The following is a 22,570-nucleotide window of genomic DNA, read 5'->3' on the forward strand; positions in this document are numbered from 1 at the left end:
AATTTCTTATTGCAAAGATATGTAAACAATGCAAAAATATAATAAAATTTAAAGCGACAACTTATCTAACTGAAATCTAAACATAAGAATTGATCATTCACTGATCTTTAAGTATGTTTTGGAATAGTTACCTTGGCTTGTGTTAAGAGTACTCTTCTAAGACTGTCGGTATTACTTCCTTTCTTATGACTTAGTTTCTGAGTTTTTGGTTCTGTAGAAAGAAATTTCATATATTTTCAAATTCAATATGTACACTGAAATTACCTGCTCCTGATTTAAAATACTTTTTGTTGTATATACACAATGGAGTATTACTCAGCCATATGAAAAGATAAAATCAAGCAATTTTTTGCTTGATGAATGGATATGCAGAGTATCATGCTAAGTGAAATTAATCAGAGGGTGAAAGACAGACACAGAGCTCTCTCTCTCGTGTTGGGATATAAAGAAACACAATAGGGGAATAACAAATGACCCCAAACAAGAAAAACAAAGAACATTAGAACACTTTTCAGTAGGAAACATGGCACTTGGTGGGGAGGAGAGAATAGAGGAAATTGGGGGACAAGATAGGGAGGGAACAACAACTTTGATGGAGAGATGTGTTTTATCAGGAGGAGGTGGAGCTGAAAGATGGTATAAAGTGTTAATGTGAAATCCTATCAGTAACAGTACCATAAACCACAATACAGAATCTTATTTAAAAACGTGGGGCAGGCGTGGTGGCGCTAGAGTTAAGGTGTCTGCCTTGCCAGCGCTAGCCTAGGACGGACCTGGTGTCCCATACGGTCCCCCAAGCCAGGAGCGACTTCTGAGAGCATAGCCAGGAGTAACCCCTGAGCGTTACCAGGTGTGGCCCAAAACCAAAAAAAAAAAAAAAAAAAAAAGTACTCCCTGTCTAAATTCTAATCAAGAGTAACTTCGTAATGTCATGGCAACTAGATAAAGTATAAAATAATTTGTTTCAAACTTCATTTGTCAATGCTATTGTATAAGTCCAGCCCAAAGAATTTATGATTCAAAAGAAAATAAATTCATCTCTTAGTCTTAACAAAATGACTTAAACATTTTTGGCCACATGGCCTCCAGGGTCACACCTTGCAGTGCTTAGGGTTCATGCAATATTGGGGATTGAACCTGGAGCTTTTATCTTTTTTTGTGTGTTTTTTGTTTTTTGGGTCACACCTGGCAGCGCTCAGGGGTTACTCCTGGTTCTATGCTCAGAAATCGCCCCTGGCAGCCAGGGGGGACCATGTGGGATGCCGGGATTCAAACCAGTGTCCCTCTGCATGAAAGGCAAATGACTTACCTCCATGCTATCTCTCCAGCCCCAGGAGCTTTTAAGCTTATTATCTCATCCAGCTGCATATAAGGCAAAGGCCTTACTCACTGTGCTATCACTTTAGCCCCTAGAACTTTATTTTCCATATTTTTAATGAAGAGAATTAAAAGCCCTTATCAATAATCAGACAATTTAACCATTAAGGTACTTAAAGGCTATTTTTGGCCAAGGGCTAGTGGTCTGATACCAGGGCTTGAGGATGAGATTCTAGATACCGAATTATCTCTAACATTCTGGTATGTTTAGGTACATTCAGAGAAGAGTCCTGTAATTTTCAGTGGACTTTATGGTACGGAGGATTGAGTTAAGCTTTAACATATGCAAGGCATTGCCTTAACCTCCTAGGTTCAAACAATCCTTTCAGTTCAATATTAGACAATTTTCAATAATTTAAAAAAATTTTTGTTGCAGACACAAAAAATTAAAAATAAATTTTAAGTTAAATTCTTTTTTTTTTTTTTTTTTTGGTTTTAGGGTCACACCCGGTGACGCTCAGGGGTCACTCCTGGATATGTGCTCAGAAGTCGCTCCTGGCTTGGGGGACCATATGGGACACCGGGGGATAGAACCACGGTCTGTCGAAGGCTAGCGCAGGCAAGGCAGGCACCTCACCTCTAGCGCCACCGCAAGGCCCACTTAAGTTAAATTTTTATTTCTTATTTTTGAATAAAAACAGTTGGAAATTAAGTACTGAGTTTTATAACTCACCATCTTAAGAGTTTTATTCACTTATTATTTATAAAAAAGATGAGAGTTTTGGGGGCCCAAGTGGTGGCACAAGCAGTAGGGTGCTGATCTAGGACAGACTGCAGTTTGATCCCCAGCGTCCTATATGGTTCCCCAAGCCAGGAGAAATTTCTGAGTGCATAGCCAGTAGTAATCCCTTAGCATCACCGGTGTGGCCCCAAAAATGTTTCTATCCTAATGGGAATCAGACATTCAATATACATATATATTAATATAAAGGGAATATAATTGGGAATTTTTATCTAGTCAGAAGATTAGGAAGCCATTGCTGAGCTGAAATCTGAAGAGAGGGTAATAATTTACTAGGAAGACAATAGGGGATTTCCCCCAATTATTGAGCAGAACAACTGAAAATTGCTATGGGCTAACAAAGGCTAGATTAACTGCCAGAGAAGGCGATATCAGTTCTGCTTGTGATTGTGGTGGTAGAATAATATGGTTAACTGAGAAAATTATAAAGTACAGGACTCGGTGAGAAGGAATGTATTATTTAAAAATAAAAAGTGAACACGTTTCTGTCTGTGTAACTCAATGACAGCGAGAGAGGTGGTACCATTCATGAAAATAAAGAAAACCAGAGTACCAGGTGAATTTCTATGTGTGGGTATGTATATGTTTAAGTATTTGAGTGTTTGGTGATGAATGAATACAATGAGATCATGAACGATGTATAAAACAGCTAATAACCCTGTGAAGATTTTGAGCATTCAATTAAAAATGCCAAATATGTAGCTGAATATGTTTGGAAACTTAAAAAAAGTCCTGAACTAGAAATATAAGCCTACATATTATTAGCATATGGGCAGGAATTAATATATTATGGAGAAACTATAGAAATAAAGAATTAAAATCAAGCCTTCATAAAACACAACTTTAAAGTGATAATTAAAAATGTGAGAATTGTTTGCAAGAGAAAACAATTTGAAGAGAAAACTGAAGAATGGGGATAAAGCCAAAAAGAGAATTAGTGCCAAGAGGGTACTATGATCAAGAGAATAATGGCTGTTTAAAGGGCTTATGACAGGATTTTTCCTCCAGCATTTCAGCTACAATAAAGTTGTTGAAAATCTTTAAAAGTTACTCTGTTGTGGTAAATGGGAGCAGAATACTGCTTAGTTTGGATTTAGAAGCGAGGAGACATGAATGGGACTGTTAAATTAGAGAAACCTTTTAAATAATCGCATTTCTAAAGGAGAAAAGTGAAGTTGGCGGATATAAAGATCAAAGTTTTTGGTTCTGCTTCTATTTTTTAATTTATTTTTTTCAGAAGGGTACTCAGGTAATTGGGGACATTCCGAGAGTTTCTTGGCCAATCAGGCCAGTAGTTCAATGTAAGGACCTGAGGATGTGGTGTTGCTCAAAACATGAGGTGGTGGGGTTTTATTCAGGTCACCTTGGAAGTGCTTTGGGTCTCCTCCAGAGCTGTTTTTGGCAGTATTCAGGGGCTTCTAAAGCTTGTTTAGGGGATCACTGGTGCAGTGATTCTAAATGGTGTTAGCCACATGCAAAGCATGTGTTTAAACTCCTAAACTCTCTCTCTGGCCCTGTTTCTACTTTAAAGGTTGGGAGAAACCTGGTGATATATAAAAACCCAAATCAAGTTATTCCTCCAGAAGGCAAAGAGAGGATAGAGGGACTGGAAATAAAGCTTAGAGGTAGAGTATTTACCTTGCTTGTCTGAGGCCCTGAATTTAAACTTTGGCACTGTGAATGAAGGAGGTGTCAGGGGTTGAGTTGGAGTGGGGAGAATAGGTAGATGGAAGAAGATATAGAATTTTCAGTAGAAAAATTAAAGTTCCTATGTGATGATGTCTTCCAAAGACATGACAAAACATCAATTTCTCAATATCTGAGCTAACATTTCTTTAAAAGACTCTGATTTAGTTACACAATGAAATGTTTTAATTTTTAATGTTTGAAGTAAAATTATGAAGATTGTTATTTATATTACCTGTTGATAATGGGCTGAGGGAAGTTGCTTCAGGCAGCTTTTCTAGAAATTTTTTCTGTATAATTGGTGTACTATGAAGGCAAAATGATTCATATATATCAGTTCTCCTAATATTAATTGGAGAAATCACAAGAGGCTCCTGAGGTTTGTTACAGGGGCTTGTCTGAATACCATCTTTTACTGGCTTCAAGTTCTCAATTGTTAAGGAATGCAATTTATCCACTGGTGATGAGGGTCTTTCATCTCTATTAAATGCTTTGGAATTTGGGAATGCTGTTCGTTGCCAAGGGGGAATTACTGGTGAATCAGGTGAACTATAACTAACATAATAGTCTTCATCATCAGCTTCATCTTTCTCAGGCTCATTTGCAGAAGCAACACATTGGAGCACCTGATTTTCACTTGCAGTTCGATTGCATTCTGTTGGCACTTGTAAAGCAATTTGAGAATTATCAACAACTTCCTTGGTTTGTGCTGTAGTATGGAGTATAAGTGGAATTATATCTGTTTTTGGAGGCACTACAGGTTTGTCATCTAGGTCAAGTGAAGAGCTGAAGATCTCAGCAGATTTTATAACTTCGGCTGGCTCAACTTTAGACAATTTCTTGGAACGTTCATATTCTTCTTTGGCTTGAAGCCATATTTGAACCAGTTGTCGACTTGGGGCACATTTGCAAGGCATAATTACAATTTTTTTATCTTCAACCATTTTGTCACTATTATTTGATCCTCTATTGACAACTGCATGGCCACTGCGAAGGGGTGACCCTGGTCTCTGATTCTGAGTCATTGCTGAGAATGCTGTTTTCCACAAACGAAGTCCATCTAAGGAAAAGTCTCCCTCAAACTCAGCCAGATCATTTGGAAGTCGAGTTTCTATCATGAGAAGTCGTCCACCAATCTCCCTATAAACAATATATTTTAGAACATGTTGTCTCAAAAGGTAATTACCAAAAAATATTTAGTTCCCTAGCCTAGAAAATTAAAAAACTTATTTGAGTATAAAAAATGCCAATACTCTCTTCCCATTCCACATACATATTTTATACAGGTATACTGTTTCAATATCCTTTTCCTCACATATGTAACTACCAAATTAAGGTCCTTTGTGAGACATTACTAAGACCAAAATTATTATAAATGCCTAGAAGACTTTTCTTCAGGGAGAGGATATAAACCTGATCCCGTCATCTTTAAGTAACAGTTCACTGTTAACACATGAATAAAAATGATAAAAGAATTTATTAACACAGACTATTATCTCTGGATATATCTATGTCTCTTTCTATACTCAGTATGAATATTAGTGTAGCCAAGACAATCTGCAGATAAATCTTTCTAGTCCTTCAAATTTTCTCTAAGCATTAAAGAAAATAAATTCAAGCAATTTAGTTAAATCACCTTTATACTCAAATTTAACATTACTGCAAACACGCAGGAGTTGTCAATGCCCACAGAATGCACAACTTAAATACTACAAATATATATGGTGAATTACTAGTTTAAAACGTAATGTTGATTTCAATAGCTCAAAATATATATACTGTTAAAGGACTTTTTCTAATGCAGGCACCATTTTCTGCTTTCAGCAGCAATAAAAAATAAGTACTTTTCCCCTTCATGGTGTCTCTTAGTTTTTCAACTTTTTCTTTTATGCACCATTTTCCAAGTGTCCCATTTATTCTCTTAACACATCCATTAATTTTTTCCTGGTTTAGAGCTGAAACACAGGATTTTTCACATTTCTTTTCTTCCTTTACATGGAAATATTTTAGTCCTAATTAACTCTATAAATCAGGATCTAGTAACTTTCTAAGTTCTCACCTTCTACTATGTGCTCAGAAAATGCTCCTGGCTTGGGGGACCATATGGGATGCGAGAGGATCGAACTGCAGTCCGTCCTGGTCAGCCGCGTGTAAGACAAATGGCCTACCACTGCGCCATTGCTCCAGCCCCCCAAAATAACTTTTGCTTTTTTGTCCACATCCAGTGATGCTTGGGGCTTACTTACTACTTGTTCTATGCTTAGGGATCACTCCTGATGGGGTTTAGGAACATACTGGGATTTAACCAGGTTGCTTGTATAAAAGGCAAATGTCCTACCCACTGTAATATTGCTCTGACTCAAATCATTGTTTTAAAGTAATAATTACATTACCTTTAAAAGTACATCCTTCTTAATTGGCACCATGTTGCAGTGAGACACAATGGTTAAAACTAGTAAGTAAACTGAGACACAACAGTAAATCTACTACTCATCCACTTTAGATTTCCCTAGGTACAACTGAGCAGTTAATTTGTGAGTTTTAGAAAGCTCAGAATTAGGAATAATTTTCACAAATACACTTTCAAGCATAGCACCAAACCATAAAAATACACCAGCTGCCATTATAATATACATTATAATCACTCAGTAACCGAAGGGAAAAAAATAATATTGATTACCTGGGTTTCTCTGGTACATCAGAAGGATTACTGCAAAATGGTTCCTGGTAAACAGTTTCTGAAAGATCATGATCCAACAAAGTTGCCATAATTTCTTCCCTACTTGGTGGAGACATAAGTGGTTTCAGAATGTGAGCAGTTCGAGGAGTAAAACTGCCATTTTTAGATTGTGAGGGAGAGCTGGTAGATCTGGGTGAGCTATCAGGAGTTGGTGTCAATATATCATTGTTTCTTGAAACATACAATTCTAAATCTTCAGAGGCTGCATCTACAAGTTCACCATCAGGGGAAGATAGTATTGTAGTAAAAGTGGTATTGACTGAGTCAAGAGGCTCTTCTATTTCTTTTCTATTATGACCTTGAATCCAGTCTGGATTGCTAGGCTGTGAAAGGCTAAGAAATACTTCCTTGCTTACTGAACTCCTATTCAATCTAGATTTTTCATTTAGACAGTCCTCTGCTTGTTGGATACAGAAAGAATCTATTATTGAATTAGACCGAGTAGTTAGAACATGAAAGTTATTTTTCCACTGGTTGTGACGACGCTTCTCACTGCAATCTATGGATGCTTTCTCAAACAGTTCAGGACTTATAGTGCCAGATCTAATCCATGGGGTTGAATCTGAGGCATGATGTTTATCTTCATCACACTTCTGATTATCATGACTTAAAAATTCACTTTTTTCTATATTCTGTCCTGGGAAAAGATCCTGAGCTGCATCACTTAGGAACTTCTGGGGCAAATTTTGATCAGCTGGGACAAACTGACTTCCTGAATACAGAGTACAAAAGCCAGTTTGACCTATTGTGTTAATATCAAAATTATAATTGTGATCCGGAGATAAGCTATCTTCAAGTGAGTAACAACTTTCAAAACCTGGATCTGAAAAAAAAATAGGACTATCATCTGATAAGGAGTTATCCAATTGGCCAGAGTTTTGTGAACTTAAAGAGTCTACTTTAGTAAGTTTGGGAATTTTCTCTTTAGGTTTTGTACTTCTGGGAGTTCGAGGTTTTCTTGGAGATGTTACTGAACGAGTTCGCTTAATTGTTTTATTTTGTTCAAGGGAACCAGAAATGTTTTGGTTTGGCTGATGTTTATTAGAAAATTGGTCTTGCTTAATAATTGAATTTTGTGCTTTCTGCTGTCTTTTTTGTAATAATTCTTTAAGAACTGCTAGTCCAGACTGTCCTTCACCAAATGTAGGTGCTGACAGATTTTGATTTTTACACTGAGCAAGTACTTTGGTTTGGGAAATTGCTTCTGACAATGACCGTTGTTTCATCCTTTCAGGATTAAAATTTGACATGTCTAAAATAAAACCTCTTTGCTTTTGTTTCCATGCTATTTGTTTGATTGGACTTCTCAAGGAAGTTACAAAGCAATTATTCGGTATCTGGCTTTCCTCTGAAGTTGCATTTCCTGGAGTACAAGTTTCACTGTGCTTTGACTGTTCTCCCATGTACACAATCTGCTGCTGACTGTCCTTACAATGCAAAAAATTAGGAGTGTATTCTTGATCTGGCTTTGATTCTAGAGAATTACAATATTCATTAAACTTTCCAACAGACAAATAATTTTTTTGTACATTTGTATTCTCTTCTGTCTTTGGAGGCATTATACACGAAGTTATCTGTGTATTCTGTGCTACCTGAGACAAATGGCTGGATATATCAAATATGTTTTTTTGAATTAAGGGTGATTCCTTTAGAGAAAACATAGTACTTTGATTATGAGACCTAGGAACATTAAGCTTTGAGATTCCAGGCCCCAGAGAACTACAAACAATGGATGAATGCAAATCACCTCCTGAACTAGGCTTCGTGCTTTCTAAAAAAGAAGAAAAGCAACCTGATAAATTCTGTTGTGCATGAATTCCAGTGGATAGGGAAACAGAAAGGGGATGATCCATGTTAGAGCCTGTTAATGACATATCTTTCTGCTTAAAAAGTAGTTGCGCGCCTCCAGAACTATTTGAAGAGTCAGGTACATTCTGATGTTTCAGCACAAATTTAACTTCAGCCCCAGATTGAGATTGAATTTTTTCATCCTTAAGTATAACATGCCTTCTTGATGTATCTTTCTCATTTGGTTTCTGTTTCTGTTTTGCTCTTGGTTTCTTTTTTCTATCATCAACTTTGTTTGTCTGATTCCGTTTATTTCTCTTCTTAGTAATAACAGAAGGATTAACCAGTTTTGCTTTTGCTTTCTTAACTTGTGATCGTGCTCGACTATTTTTTTCTATACGGGAATTAATAGTCCTGCTGTTATATGCATGAGGACCCTTAAAAAGCATTGTTTCTTTTTCTGCAGTAGCCATAATTTCTTCAGCTCTTGGATCAGTGGGAGACCAGCAGCGTGGTGGAGAAGAATTTATAGGACTTGTGCTTCTTTCAGAAAGAAAACCTAGTTTAGACATAACATCACAATAATTCAAATCACAGTCTTCGGTTTCAGCATTATAAGATGGTAAGGGAGGAGAAAGAATAGCATGTGACCGTTTTTTTCGAAAAGACAAAGTTCGTTTAATATTTTCACTATTTGTTCTCTGTTGCTTACCATTTTTTTTCTTAGCAGACTTATGTTTTGACTTTCTTCTGTGACTTTTCTTTGGTGTTAGTGGATAAATGGGGTATTTGGTTGCAGGGGAGTCAGGAACTTTTGGCCAAAAATCTTTCAAAGGTGCAAGCTTTTTATATAGTTCCATTTTTTCTTCTGTTAATATCACTTGCTTTTCTTTAGAGTCTATTTTTCCTAGCTTCACAAGCATATTTTTTCTCCCTCTAAATCTATTAATAATAATATACTTTATGATGACAGGAGGCAACTTTTTAGACATTTTTCTTCTTTTTCGAGATTTAAGAGTTCCGTCTAAACTTTCACCAATTTCCATGGGATGAGGTAGGCTAATTTTTGAGTTTTGTGTAACAAAACTTGACTCACTATCTTCAGTCTCATAATTTACCTTCCGTTTGGCTCGAAGTGTATATTTATTTCCATACAGCCCAAATGACTGCTCTGTTTCTAAGGTTCCATCTACAAAGTGAGAGTCCATAAAACTGTCTGTAGTTGTTTTATTTTCAAAAGTTCCACGATTAACTTTAATTAAATCAGTGGCTAATCCATTATCCTTCTCAGGATTACTATTACAAGGATCACTTTGTATACAATTATCTTTTGGGGATGCAGCCTCACTAGTTTTGGTAGAAGTCTCTTGATGATTTACAGGTTTCTTTTTATTCAATTTTAACCTGGATTGCTTACTGCCAGACTGTAGTTTATACGTGACAGGAGAAAGTTTCTGTGGTCTGAGACAATTAGAAAGAACAACACTGGGAAAAAACATATAATGTGCTGCTTGTTGGCTGAGGCTTGGCTTTTCTGTTTTATGTTCTTGAAATTCTTCATATCTAATTTTAAGTTTATTTCGCCCACTTTCATCAGTAAAGTTATCAAGAGATTGCACCATAGTTCTATTCTCCCCTGAGCAGGATAACACTTCACAATTCTCAGTTAACGATGAGGGGAATAAGCTATTCAAAGATGTGCCATTTCCTTTTTCATTTCCTTCAGAGGATAATTTACTTTTTGAGTGATTTATGTCAGAAAAATTGAAAGAATTTTTGTTCAAGGCATTTTCGCTAGTATACCGGTTCACATGTATGAAAGGGGCTTCCTTATCAACTTTTCTAATATTTGTATACTTCCTACTTGGTGCTTGTCTTGTAACAGATGGAATGTCTTCTTCATAATCAAAAATACTACTTTCACAGGATACTGGTGGAGTATCTTTCTTACAATTTTCTTTATGAGAGTTTTCTGAATGCACAGTACTGCTCAAAGATCCAGGGTATTTCACAGAGTAAGTGCTTTCATTTGTGAAAGAAGAAATTGAATGATTTAGACCTTTTTCTATACTGTTTGGTTGTGAAAGCTCTTCAATCATATCTTCATTGTTCAAAACATGAGAAGAAAGGGCACTTGTGTGTTTACACTGAAAGGTAATCTTAGCAGAAGATGGGGGTTCTAATGTAGCAGCATCCTTGTGAAAGATGGAAGGTTTTACTGAGAGTCTGCTTGTTGCAATCACAGAAGAATGAGGTCTAGAATTTTCATTATTCAATGGATTGTCTGAAATGGAGGAAAAAAAAGACTATTTTACTTCCAATCTTAAATAATTTATACCACCTAAGTGCAGCTCAAGTGAACCTAGGATATGCCAAAAAATAATCAGCCAACTGGTTAGTGCCCAAGAATGTGGCATTGCTTGGATTCTAAAGTGTTAGGGACTGTCAGGGCCCACTCTTAACTTAAAAGATATTCCTCATATGGGGGCAATAGAAATAGATCAAAGAGGTACAGTATATTACTTGCATACACAGAACTCCACATTTAATCCTTAGTATTACATGTTTGTCCCTCAAACACAGCTTATGTAGTCCTTAGTACTGCTGGTCTAAGCAGCACCTTCAGACCTCAAAAGCTAGAGCTGAGTGGCCCTAAGATCTCTTGAGCACTGTTTGGGAGTTCTCCCCACCCAAAATATTTTCCTTATCATGAAACTACCATCATGCATTAAGCTAAATTTGTATATTTAAAATCAGTGTTTCAACAAAAAGGTTCATTGTCAGTAGGAAAAATCAACTTAAGTAATCAAAAGGATTATAGCTGGTTATTAACTTTTTTAAACGCATTTAATCAGAAAAATATTCAGTGTCTTTGGGTCTAAAATATGAAAGTGCTATTATTTTGAAAGATTTTAGTGAAACATACACTTCTTCATATTATTTCAAATTACATTGTAATATTTTATGTAAATATTAACACAAAAGTTTTTTATTTTTCATAGGAGCTCATATGCACCCAAGGGACATTCTGGACACTATTCCACTCTGTAGTGAGTCTGGGATATGGGTGTTGTGAAATAATGTTGCTGAGGATGGTGGTGTTGGGGCAAGGGTGGGAAGCAAATAGTACTAAAATGCTGGGTCCCAAAAGTCCATCCCTTTTGAGCTATCTCCCAACCCAGGTTTATAAAAATTTATCAAAAGCTATTAAATGGAAATCAAACTCTTTGCATTCTTCCTAAAGAGAAAATCCTAGGACAAAACACTATGGTTATAATAACAGCCCACTTAGCCAACTAGTATGTAGAAAACTAATCATACAGAAACTAATTATGGTTTGAAAACCAAATTAATTTTTAGCTCCTAAATAATAAAATATAAACAAATTTGCTTACTTACCACTATTTTCATCCGCAGTTCCATCAAACTGAGGTATAGAAAGATTGGCTAGAAGCAAACTATTATTACTCCATTCCATTTCTTCTTCAGAAGATGAATCATCTTCTTCAGAGCTTCTATGGATATTTTTGCACAGTGATCTAAAGAGAGTTGAGAGTCATGAATGAGTCTAAGTCTTAGCTTAAAAATCCATATTAGACTAATCTAATTTGATTCTATAAGAGTTACAAAAAGATGCAGTATCTTAATAATTAAAAATAAAAGAGGAATTGCTTTGATTTTCTATTAAAAATCACAAGTACTATTTATTATTATCTATCACTATTATTATCTATCACAAACATTAAGTAGTTTTTTTTTTTTAACAAGCTAGATTAGTGTTTTTCAGCCATTTATTTATTTATTTGACTGAAGCCCACTTCTAGCCTTGTTTCTTTACTGTGGTCACCCTGTCATACCAGTTGGTCCCCTGGTCTCATGATATGGCATCCCCGACTTAATGCAATTGTCACAAGGTGTTGGAGGAATGCAGCTCTAGTTTGATAGATACTAATAACATTATTTTTGTGATACTAAATTAAAAGAGAGAGATGGGCTACCAAGAAATTCAGATAAAATAAGAAGTCCAGGTGCTTACTCTTTAGGATACTCACATCTCATATACACATAAGAAAATTCAATTCATTCCAGTTAGCTATGTTAGTGCACAAACTTCTTATCAATTTATACTTGCTTTATTCTTTTTCATATCTTGAAAATAAAGGTCATTAATCATTTTTTTACTCACAGTAAAACACTTATTTTTTTTAATTTCTTATTGAGACCACTGTGAAGTGCAAGTCTTTCATAGTTGTATTTCAAGCATATAGTGACAGTGAATTAGGGTCATTCCCACCACCACTGTTGACCTCCTTCCACCATAGTTCCCAGCATGTATCCCTACCTTCACCAATAGCCACCTGGTCTACCAGTTTAACAGGTCCATTTTGTGTTTAGCTTGTTATAGTTTGCTCTCTTGATTCTATTGTTGACTTTGGCTTGGGTATTTAGTTCTGACCATTTTTATCCCCACCCAATGCACCTGAGACCACTTGGCCCTTGGACCACATCCACTTTTTTTTTTTTTTTTTTACTTTTCTTTTTTCAATTTGTTGAAAGACATAGAAATATGAGGTAAACGAAGTGATTCATGTTTCAAGGTTCCATGAAAAAGGTGGAAGCCCCTATTTGAAGATATAAATAAAATTTAAAAGGGGGGGACAGGAGCTGGAGAGATAGCATGGAGGTAAGGCGTTTGCCTTTCATGCAGAAGGTCATTGGTTCAAATCCCAGCATCCCATATGGTCCCCCATGCTTGCCAAGAGCGATTTCTGAGCGTGGAGCCAGGAGTAACCCCTGAGCACTGCCGGGTGTGACTGCCCCCCCCCAAAAAAAAAAAACAGTGGGGGGAGGAGCAAGTGCAGCAGGTTTTTTTTCATTTGCTTGTTTGCTTTTCATAGGCGCAATAAATTTTGGGGAAATAAGAAAGGAAATTCCCTTGGCCTAAAAAGAAACAGGATGTCTCTATCTAGTATGAAGCATACTGTCATAAGACTGACTACAGGCTCCAGGCATGTTAATTGTCCAACCTCAAGGTCTTTTTTTATGTAAAACACTTATTTTTAAGAGAATTGACACAATGGCTACTTTTATATTTTCAGTACAAGAGATTTACTTTTTTGCAGGTCATCTTTTTCATTGTCAATGACTGTTAGCAATTTTCTTCCTATATACACCTTCTTTGTGTATATATTAAATGCACACATATATTAATACTTCTACATATTATACTTGCATTTATACTCTGTAGTCAGATATAGAAAGCCTCTCTGATTTTCCAACATAATCTTAATAACATTAAAGATATTATTTCCAAGGTCCCTTTCAAATTAGACCAAATATCTATTCTTTCAATTTTCTTCAAAAGATATTGTTAGGAGAAATGTGTAAAACACATTTCTAATATATGTGAGGCCCTAAGTTCTACCTAACCACTGTAGGCACGCCACTACCCTCAAGCAAAAACCAGGAATAATTCTGTTGTCCCTATGCATTAATGTGGTCCCTATTATTAAAAAAAAATAGATGTGGGCCCAGAGAGATAGCACAGTGGCGTTTGCCTTGCAAGCGGCCAATCCAGGACCAAAGGTGGTTGGTTCGAATCCCGGTGTCCCATATGGTCCCCCGTGCCTGCAAGGAGCTATTTCTGAGCAGAGAGCCAAGAGTAACCCCTGAGCACCGCCGGGTGTGACCAAAAAAAAAAAAATAGATGTTCATAGATCCTTCTAGTTTTCTTCCCTTTTCTCAGTGTTCTTTTGGGGGGTGGCAAAACAAAGGGAAACACATTCAGGTATTACTCCTGGCTTTGTACTCAGGAAGTATTACTGGTGGTTGGGGAACCATATGGAATGACAAGGATCAAATCTGGATCAGCCACACACCTTACTTGCTGTATTATTACTCCAGTAACTCTTAATGTTCTCAAAATTGTAACGACAAATCATAAGCATCCTACTCACTGCACTGCCTTTATAGCACCTAAACAAATAGATTTAAATGACTCCCATTATAAATTAGACGTCTATTAATCAATCTAGTATACATTTATAAAATGTTGGCGTGCCCTCAAAAGAGAAAACTATATTCAAAATTTAAATTTAGTTTGATGAGATACAGAAAATTGTGACTCAATGTTAGCTTATATTAGATATCATGAATAAAAATTGATTCTCAGAATGTTATTGGCCCTTCTGAACTTTTATAACCACTTCTTGGCCTTTTGGCCAAGATCAAGTATAAAATTTTTATTAATGAGAAAAAAGCCATTTTAATTATAGTCTAGAAACATTTAAGAAAATGTCAAAAAAATTGAGTGATAATAAACAAAAAGAAATTATTAATGAAAATGAAGCACCCAAAATGTTACCTCTTTTTGGCACAATGTTCTTCAATATTGCTGTCCCACCTCTGAGACATCACCAAACTTAGCTCCATTTCTTCTTTTTCAATTTGTGGTTCATTTTCTTCATCATCACTATTTTGGAGATTTTTAATATGTCCAAAGGAATGACATGGTGATGGCATCCTATTTCTTTCTCCCTGATATCCATCATTTTCCAAACCAGCAAGAAGATGAACCAGAGCCTGATCAGGACTACTGTCCACTATAAAACAAGTTAGGCATCACTAACAATAACAAGTTTTCTAAAAAATACAATTAATATAAATTACAAAACAAAAATGACATTACATAACCGGACACGTTAAAAGAATAAAACTGTAGAAAAACTTAAATGTTGATATGGCACTTTTTTTTTGTTTTGTTTTTTGGGCCCCACCTGGCGGCACCCAGGGGTTACTCCTGGCTCTCTGCTCAGAAATCACGCCTCACAGGTACGGGGGACCATATGGGGTGCCTGGATTTGAACCACTGTTGGTCCTGGGTCGGCTGCTTACAAGGCAGATGCCCTACCGCTGTGCTATCTCACAGGCCCCAATATGGCACTTCTATCAAAGTATAATTATTAGACTAAATCTAAGAATTCTAAAATAATTTTTGATCTTATTTAAATAATTCCCAAAGAGAAAGAGTACAGAGATAGTTGGTTTACTTTGTACACAGCTGCCCCGAATACAAACCTCTGCACCTCCAGGAGTGATTCCTAAGAAGAGTCAGGAATAAGCACTAAACACCACTGTATGTGGCTCAAAACCAAAACTCAACTTTCGTTTTTTTGTTTTGCCTTGTTTTTTTGGGCCACACCCGGTGACGCTCAGGGGTTACTCCTGGCTATGTGCTCAGAAGTTACTCCTGGCTTGGGGGACCATCTGGGACACCGGGGGGTCAAACCGCGGTCCGTCCTCGGCTAGCGCTGGCAAGGCAGACACCTTACTTCTAGTGCCACCGCGTCGGACCCCAAAACCCAACTTTCAAAAAAGATTTCAGGCCCAAATACTTATCAACTGGAACTTCTGGGACATGGTACAAGAATTAGCATATCCATATATTTACTGCACAAAATAAGCTTGTTGATTATTAAAAAATATAGTCACAGATGTTCAACATAAATAGAAAGTATATAAGGCATGAATTAAAGCTAAGGAAGTGCTTTAAGAGCTATACAAGTAACATCAGATTCTTCTAGTCAAAGAAACCCATAGTTTGAACAACATGAGTGTTTTACAAGTAGTTAAATTATATTACTGCAAAGACCATGAGAACCACAATGAAATACCATGCTGTATATACTAAATTGCTAAAATCAAAAACAGATAATGAAAATATTTCAAATAAGTGTTGGAGAAATTGGAACCTTCATACAGTGATCCTCAGATTGTAAAATGGTACAGCTGCTTTTGTAAAAAAGTTTGGCAGTTTCTCAAGATGTTAAACAAAAATGTACCTTATACCCAGAAATCCCACTTCTTAAGTATATTTCCAAGGGAACTATAAACATATATCTACACACACAAAAAATCTATACATGAATAAAATGGAGCTCTATTCCTAAAAGCCAAAAAATGTATAAATGTTTAAATATATATCAACTGAAAAATGGATAAATGAGGTATAGCATATTTTAATTATGCTATAATTATGTATAATTATAATAAAATATACATATATAATTATATATTTTGGAATATTTAGCAATAAAAGGAAGCACCAAAATATTCTAACAATATGCCTTGTAAAAATCTAAGTGAAAGAACACAAACATAAAAGGTTAGATGGTTTTATTTACATGAAATGTTCTTGATAAGCAAATGCAGAAAATGATAAAATAGATCAGTGGTGCCTAATAACAAAGACTGGTAGAAGAATGAAAAGTGAGTGTTAATTAAGGAGTTTTTTTTTAAAGTGTTCAAAATTTCCTGAATTTAAAGAGCAATAGTGGTTTCAGAAATCTTGAATATTTGCCCTAATCTAGCAAACAATTTTTAATGTGAAGTAAGGCCATTTACTGAAGCTTTGTTTTCTTTCTTTTTTTTTTTTTTTTTGGTTTTTGGTTTTTGGGCCACACCCGGCAGTGCTCAGGGGTTACTCCTGGCTGTCTGCTCAGAAATAGCTCCTGGCAGGCATGGGGGACCATATGGGACACCGGGATTCGAACCAACCACCTTTGGTCCTGGATCGGCTGCTTGCAAGGCAAACGCTGCTGTGCTATCTCTCCGGGCCGAAGCTTTGTTTTCTTTGTTGACATTAAAAATATTGGTTTAATCAGGTCATAAAATAAGTGTCAAAGTGATATTTGTATATATATGGTTTTGATCCCCAAAATCTATTATTTGAATCTAGAATTGCAATATATTTTTCTTGTCTAAACTAAAAACAGGCATCTTCAAGGAGAAAACAGCATTGTCCAAATAAGTGGAAGTAGAGATAAACAGATGGGACTATATTAAGCTGAGAAGCTTCTGCACCTCAAAGGAAATAGTGATGAGGATAAAAAGCCACCCACAAAATGGGAGAAACTATCCACCCAATAACCATCAGATACCGGGATAATATCTAAGACATACAAGGTACTGACAGAACTTAACAAGAAAAAAACATCTAACCCCATCAAAAAATGGGGAGAAGAAATGAACAGACAATTCTTCAAAAAAGAAATACAAATGGCTAAAAGACACATGAAAAAATGCTCTACATCACTAATCATCAGGGAGATGTAAATCAAAACAACAATGAGGTACCATATCACACCACAGAGACTGACATACATCACAAAGAATAAGAACAATCACTGCTGGTGAGAATGGCGGCTTGTTCAGCCTTTATGGAAAACGATATGGAGATTCCTCAAAAAAACTGGAAATTGAGCTCCCATATGATCCAGCAATACCACTCCTAGGGATATACCCTAGGAACACAAAAACATAACACAAAAATGTCTTCTGCACACCTATATTCATTGCAGCACTATTTATAATAGCCAGAATCTGGAAACAACCCAGATGCCGGACAGCAAATGAGTGTCTAAAGAAATATGGTACATGGGGCCAAAGAGATAGCATGGAGGTAAGGCGTTTGACTTTCATGCAGAAGGACGGTGGTTCAAATCCTGGCATCCCATATGGTCCCCTGTGTCTGCCAAGGGCGATTTCTGAGCATGGAGCCAGGAGTAACCCCTGAGCGCTGTCGGGGTGACCCAAAAAACAAAAACCAAAAAAAGAAAAAAAAAAAAGAAATTATGGTACATATACACATTGAACTACTATGCAGCTGTCAGAAGAGATGAGGTCATGAAATTTTCCTATACATGGATGGACATGGAATCTATTATGTTGGTGATATAAGTCAGAAGGAGAGAGATAGACACAGAATAGACTCATCTATGTGTTTTAAGAAAAGTAAAAAACATTATTGTAATAATACACAGAGACAATAGAGATGAAAGCTGGAAGGTCTGGCCCAAGCTATGAAGCTTGTCAAAAAGAGTAGTGAGTTCAGTTGGACAAATGACTACACTGACAAGTACCATGACAATGGTATTAAGTGAGAGAAATAGAATGTCCTGAATGCAGGCAAGGGGTGGGAAAGAGGGAGATGAAGAGCATTGGTGGTGCGAATGTTGCACTGGTGAAGGGGGGGTGTTCTTTTATTTATTTTTTCTTTATATAACTACAACCCAACTACAAACATGTTTGTAATCATGATTCTTAAATAAGATCTTATAATAAAAACTAAAAAACCTAAAAAAGTAGCAAATTATTTGTTTCTCGATCTTTGATTAGCAATGAAGTAGCAATTTTACAACCTCAAGTCAAGTAGAATTTTATCTGCTGCAGATAAATTTTCTTAATGTAATAAAACAAGGATAAAATAAAGATATAATACTGCCTCATCCTCTCAATCCTTAACTTTCGCTATGTTCTTTTTTTACAATTAGAATGCAATGTAGGTATACATATTTATGAAGGGAAAAACAATACTTATGAATTTAAAATTAAATTCTTTTGGGTGGTGGTGGTTTCTTAGCTATATCCACTACCTTAGAGCCTATTCCAGGTTTTGTTCTCAGGAATCACTTCGGGATCACTCCTAGTGGACTCAGTGATCATACAGGGTTGCCAGGGATCAAATCCTGGTCAACAACTTGGACAAGTGCTTAACTTACTGCACTATCTTTCTGGCCCCCCAAATTAATGTTTTCCTTTATTTTGGGGAGGGGGTTACAGGCTTACTCCTGACTCTGTAACCAGGGATCACTCTTGATGGTATTGGGGGGACCATCTGGAGTTGCCAGAGTTGAAACCAAGTCACATGCATGAAAGACAAACATAATACCTGCTATACATTTTAGCCCTTCAAATTTTTTGCCTGTTTTGAGGTCACAAATGATGGTGCTCAAGGATCACTCCTGGAGGGTTCAGGGGACCATACAAAATATTGGGGATTGAACCCAGGTTGGCCACATGCAAAGTAAGTACCCTACCTGTTATACTACTACATTGGCTCTCAAATTAAACTTTTATTATTAATATTTTTATACTTTTAAATATTTTAATTAAACTTTTATTATGGGAGTCTTAAAATAAAATTATATTATAGTTTAGGTAACATGGTGACAATAATGTTAACATTTATAATATTGATGTACAAAGTTACTATATTCCAACATGCCAAAGTGCCCAATACCCTCCACCAATTTCCTTGTTACTTTTAGTCCACTTCTTCATCCTCCACACTGCTTGGTAATGTATAGCCAAGACCCTAACGACAACTTTTTAAACTTTATTGTAAACATGGCATTGGAGCTAGGACTTTCTCACAACCTCTAATGAAGCTTTATTCAGAAAAAATATAAATATGATTCTTTATAGCAGCAGATCAATAAACCTAAGTTATATGGCAGATAGATGGTGTTATTTTTTCTTTTTTTAAAAATCTTTATTTAAGCACCATGATTGTGAGTTTAGTTATAAAAAATAATACCCCCTTCACTCGTGCAACATTCCCACCGCCAATGTCCTCCATCTTCCCCACCCACCCTTGCCTGTATTCAAGATAAGAATTCTTTAAATTAAAATTTTTAATATTGCCTTTGGATCAATTCTTCCTGCTTATGCCACAACTTAATAAATTTAAGTTCCATTTAAATGTTTTTGAAATATAACTCTGTCTAAAATTTTTGGTATTGTTTCTAGTCAGTTAATTTGTGTTCGACTCAAATGAAAATGCAAATGAAAGATTATAGGGAGCTGGATCATATATGACACTCTAACTTTATTTCACACATGAAGCTGAAAAAACAGAAAGTGAAGAAGGAAATATAAAATCACTGTACTAAGCAAATGGACATGATACTCGATTTCTCACATAATAAAACAAAATTTTAGTATTACATTTTTTATAAAGTAATATTGAAATAAAACTTAGCAAATGGCTAAACATGCTAATGAGAATGCATTCAGACATATGCAGTAATATAGAAATATGGGTTATGCATCAGTCAAAATTAATGGCTTAAAGACACTATCTAGCAAAATATCCACTATTCATGAAAAATCAATTACATTACATTAATGTGCTTAGGAGAATTTTTATTCAAATAAATGGATTTCCTCCTTAAAATGTGATTTTCCTTCAAAGTAAAAACAAAACAAAACCTTAAGTTTTTACATTCAGTATTCATTGAACATGCAAAATCAAAGAAATCCTCAGCATATACAAACTTCATTACTTTAAAATACTGAATATTTATAGTAGCACTATTACTTACAGAAAGCTGGTGACTCATTCAGTCTTTGGGTCAAAGGCTGAAAACTCTGACTATTTTCCATAAGGTTCAAAATTGCTTCTTCATTAATAAGAACATCTTCTATTTTGTGTTCAGTATTACCTTAAGAAGATAAAGAATACGAAAAGATCAAGACAAGCCGGAGATAGTAGGGCCAAACAGGTCTTGATACTTGGCATCCTCCAAGCCCACCAGGGTGATTCCTGAGTGTAGAGCAAGGAGTAATTCCAGGGGTAACCCCTGATCATGTTTGGTGTGGACCTACATACACAGCACCCCCACCAAAAGGGAAAAATTCTATGAATTCGGGAAATATGACAGTGCAAGCCTATTTAAAACTTTGATATGTCAGGGAACAGAGAGACATCTCAAAGGAATAGCGCTCATGTGTGGCATAAAGAGGCCCAACATAGTATAGGTCCCTGATCACTTCCAGGTATAGCACTCGAGCAGCACCAATTTCTGGGAAAGGCCCTTGGGACCCTTGAGTACTGCTGGGGAATACCCTACCATCACCAAAAAAAGGCTGAAATATAATACATGTTGAATAAAGATGTAGTAAAACTAAGAATATACAATCACTTGAAAAAATGAGTAACCAAATGTTTGCAATATCTCTAATCAATCCTACCAAGTTTATAAATAGCTATTATTATGATGATCAACATCACTGCACATTAAATTATATAAAAAAACAAACTCTTAATGGGATGAAATTCTTTATTTTCTAAAGTTTTAAAAGTTATAAACTCATTTTAATACTAATTGCATTTCTCATAAAGATTTCAACTCTTTCACATTTTAAGTTGAATAGTTTTATATTAGAAATGCAGATTTAATAATTAATATTCAAATTAAATATCAAACTGAATAAATTTCATTTGAAATCAAACTGATCATGTAAGATTAACACATATAACATATTAACCAAATATTCAACTGCTAATAAAAATGTTTCATTACATGATTTTTATGAAAGGTCTAATTTATAAAGGGACTAAATAATTTTAAGAATAAACTAAATAGACGTTCGAACCAGGCTAGCTCCATAAATTCACTCTTTTCTAGATAGAGATGTAAACCAAGCCATGAAGGGTTATGGGTACACTTGCCCATGCAGCAGAAAGCTGGCCCTCTTGGGAGGAGAAGTTAGGCCAAGACCCTGGCCTGCTGAAGCCATACCTGCAGCTTCTATCTGCCCAGAATCACCATTTTCCTGATGCCCTGTCTCATCACCTCTTTAATGATTCCTTATAAGGGACACTAATGTTTGTCAAAAACAAAAAACAAACTTCATAACTCAGACATAAAATCCTGGGATGTGGCTCAGTGATAGAGTGCTTGCCTTACCTGCATACAGTACCAAGTTCAATCCCAGGAATCAAAAAAGGAGGAAGGGAGTCGGGGGACCAAAAATACAAAGGTAGTATATCTTCTAAATTTTCAACAATTTGAAAATGTCATTTAGAAACATATATCAATCACTAGCACACTAAAAATAACAAACTTTTATGTATTAAAAAAGAATGGAGGCAAAATTTACACAATTATGTAACCAAACGGTGACTGAAGAGATAACTGACCTGCCATATAGGCAGTTCAGAGTTCAGAGATGTTAGAGGTTATCAGATATTAAAATACACAGGAAATAATAGTATTGAGACACTGACAATATTTTAAACAAAATGAGGCTAGCAGATGATAAGACAAAGTTGTGACACTGGGCACATATTTTAATTGTGGTGCTCGTGGGGAAGGCACATTCCCTAAGTTCTGGTATTCAAGAAAATTCAGTTATGCTAACCAAGGGCCACTATATTGTTCATCTATTCATATACATGTTTGACAGGGATCCCACATCTTGGACATGGTGCTTACAAATCTTAGATGCTGAGCTTGCTAGGAGTTATACCTTTAATTTTCATGTTCAAAAACAGAAATTGCTTGTAACACTAGCAAACACAGAAGAATTACAAGGCACAAATAGTGCTACTGGAAGAAAGCTCAAGTTTTATACTTGCAAGAAAGGTATTTTAAATCAGTGTTTCTCAACCT

The 22,570-nt window shown here is 35.8% G+C and overlaps 1 protein-coding gene across 1 annotated transcript in view; it reads right to left on the reverse strand.

The window, feature by feature from the left end:
• REV3L (REV3 like, DNA directed polymerase zeta catalytic subunit) overlaps positions 1-22,570 on the reverse strand; it is a 186,344-nt gene that overhangs the window by 64,656 nt on the left and 99,118 nt on the right. Inside the window, exons 10-15 of the mRNA XM_049771165.1 lie at positions 20,498-20,617; positions 14,698-14,935; positions 11,733-11,872; positions 6,486-10,617; positions 4,041-4,945; positions 132-211 (exon numbers count right to left, since the gene is read on the reverse strand). Coding sequence (XP_049627122.1) covers positions 132-211; positions 4,041-4,945; positions 6,486-10,617; positions 11,733-11,872; positions 14,698-14,935; positions 20,498-20,617 — 5,615 coding nt within the window. The remainder of the gene's footprint in view (positions 1-131; positions 212-4,040; positions 4,946-6,485; positions 10,618-11,732; positions 11,873-14,697; positions 14,936-20,497; positions 20,618-22,570) is intronic.

The sequence above is a fragment of the Suncus etruscus genome, chromosome 4 (genome assembly GCF_024139225.1).
Source record: "Suncus etruscus isolate mSunEtr1 chromosome 4, mSunEtr1.pri.cur, whole genome shotgun sequence".
NCBI lineage: Eukaryota > Metazoa > Chordata > Mammalia > Eulipotyphla > Soricidae > Suncus > Suncus etruscus.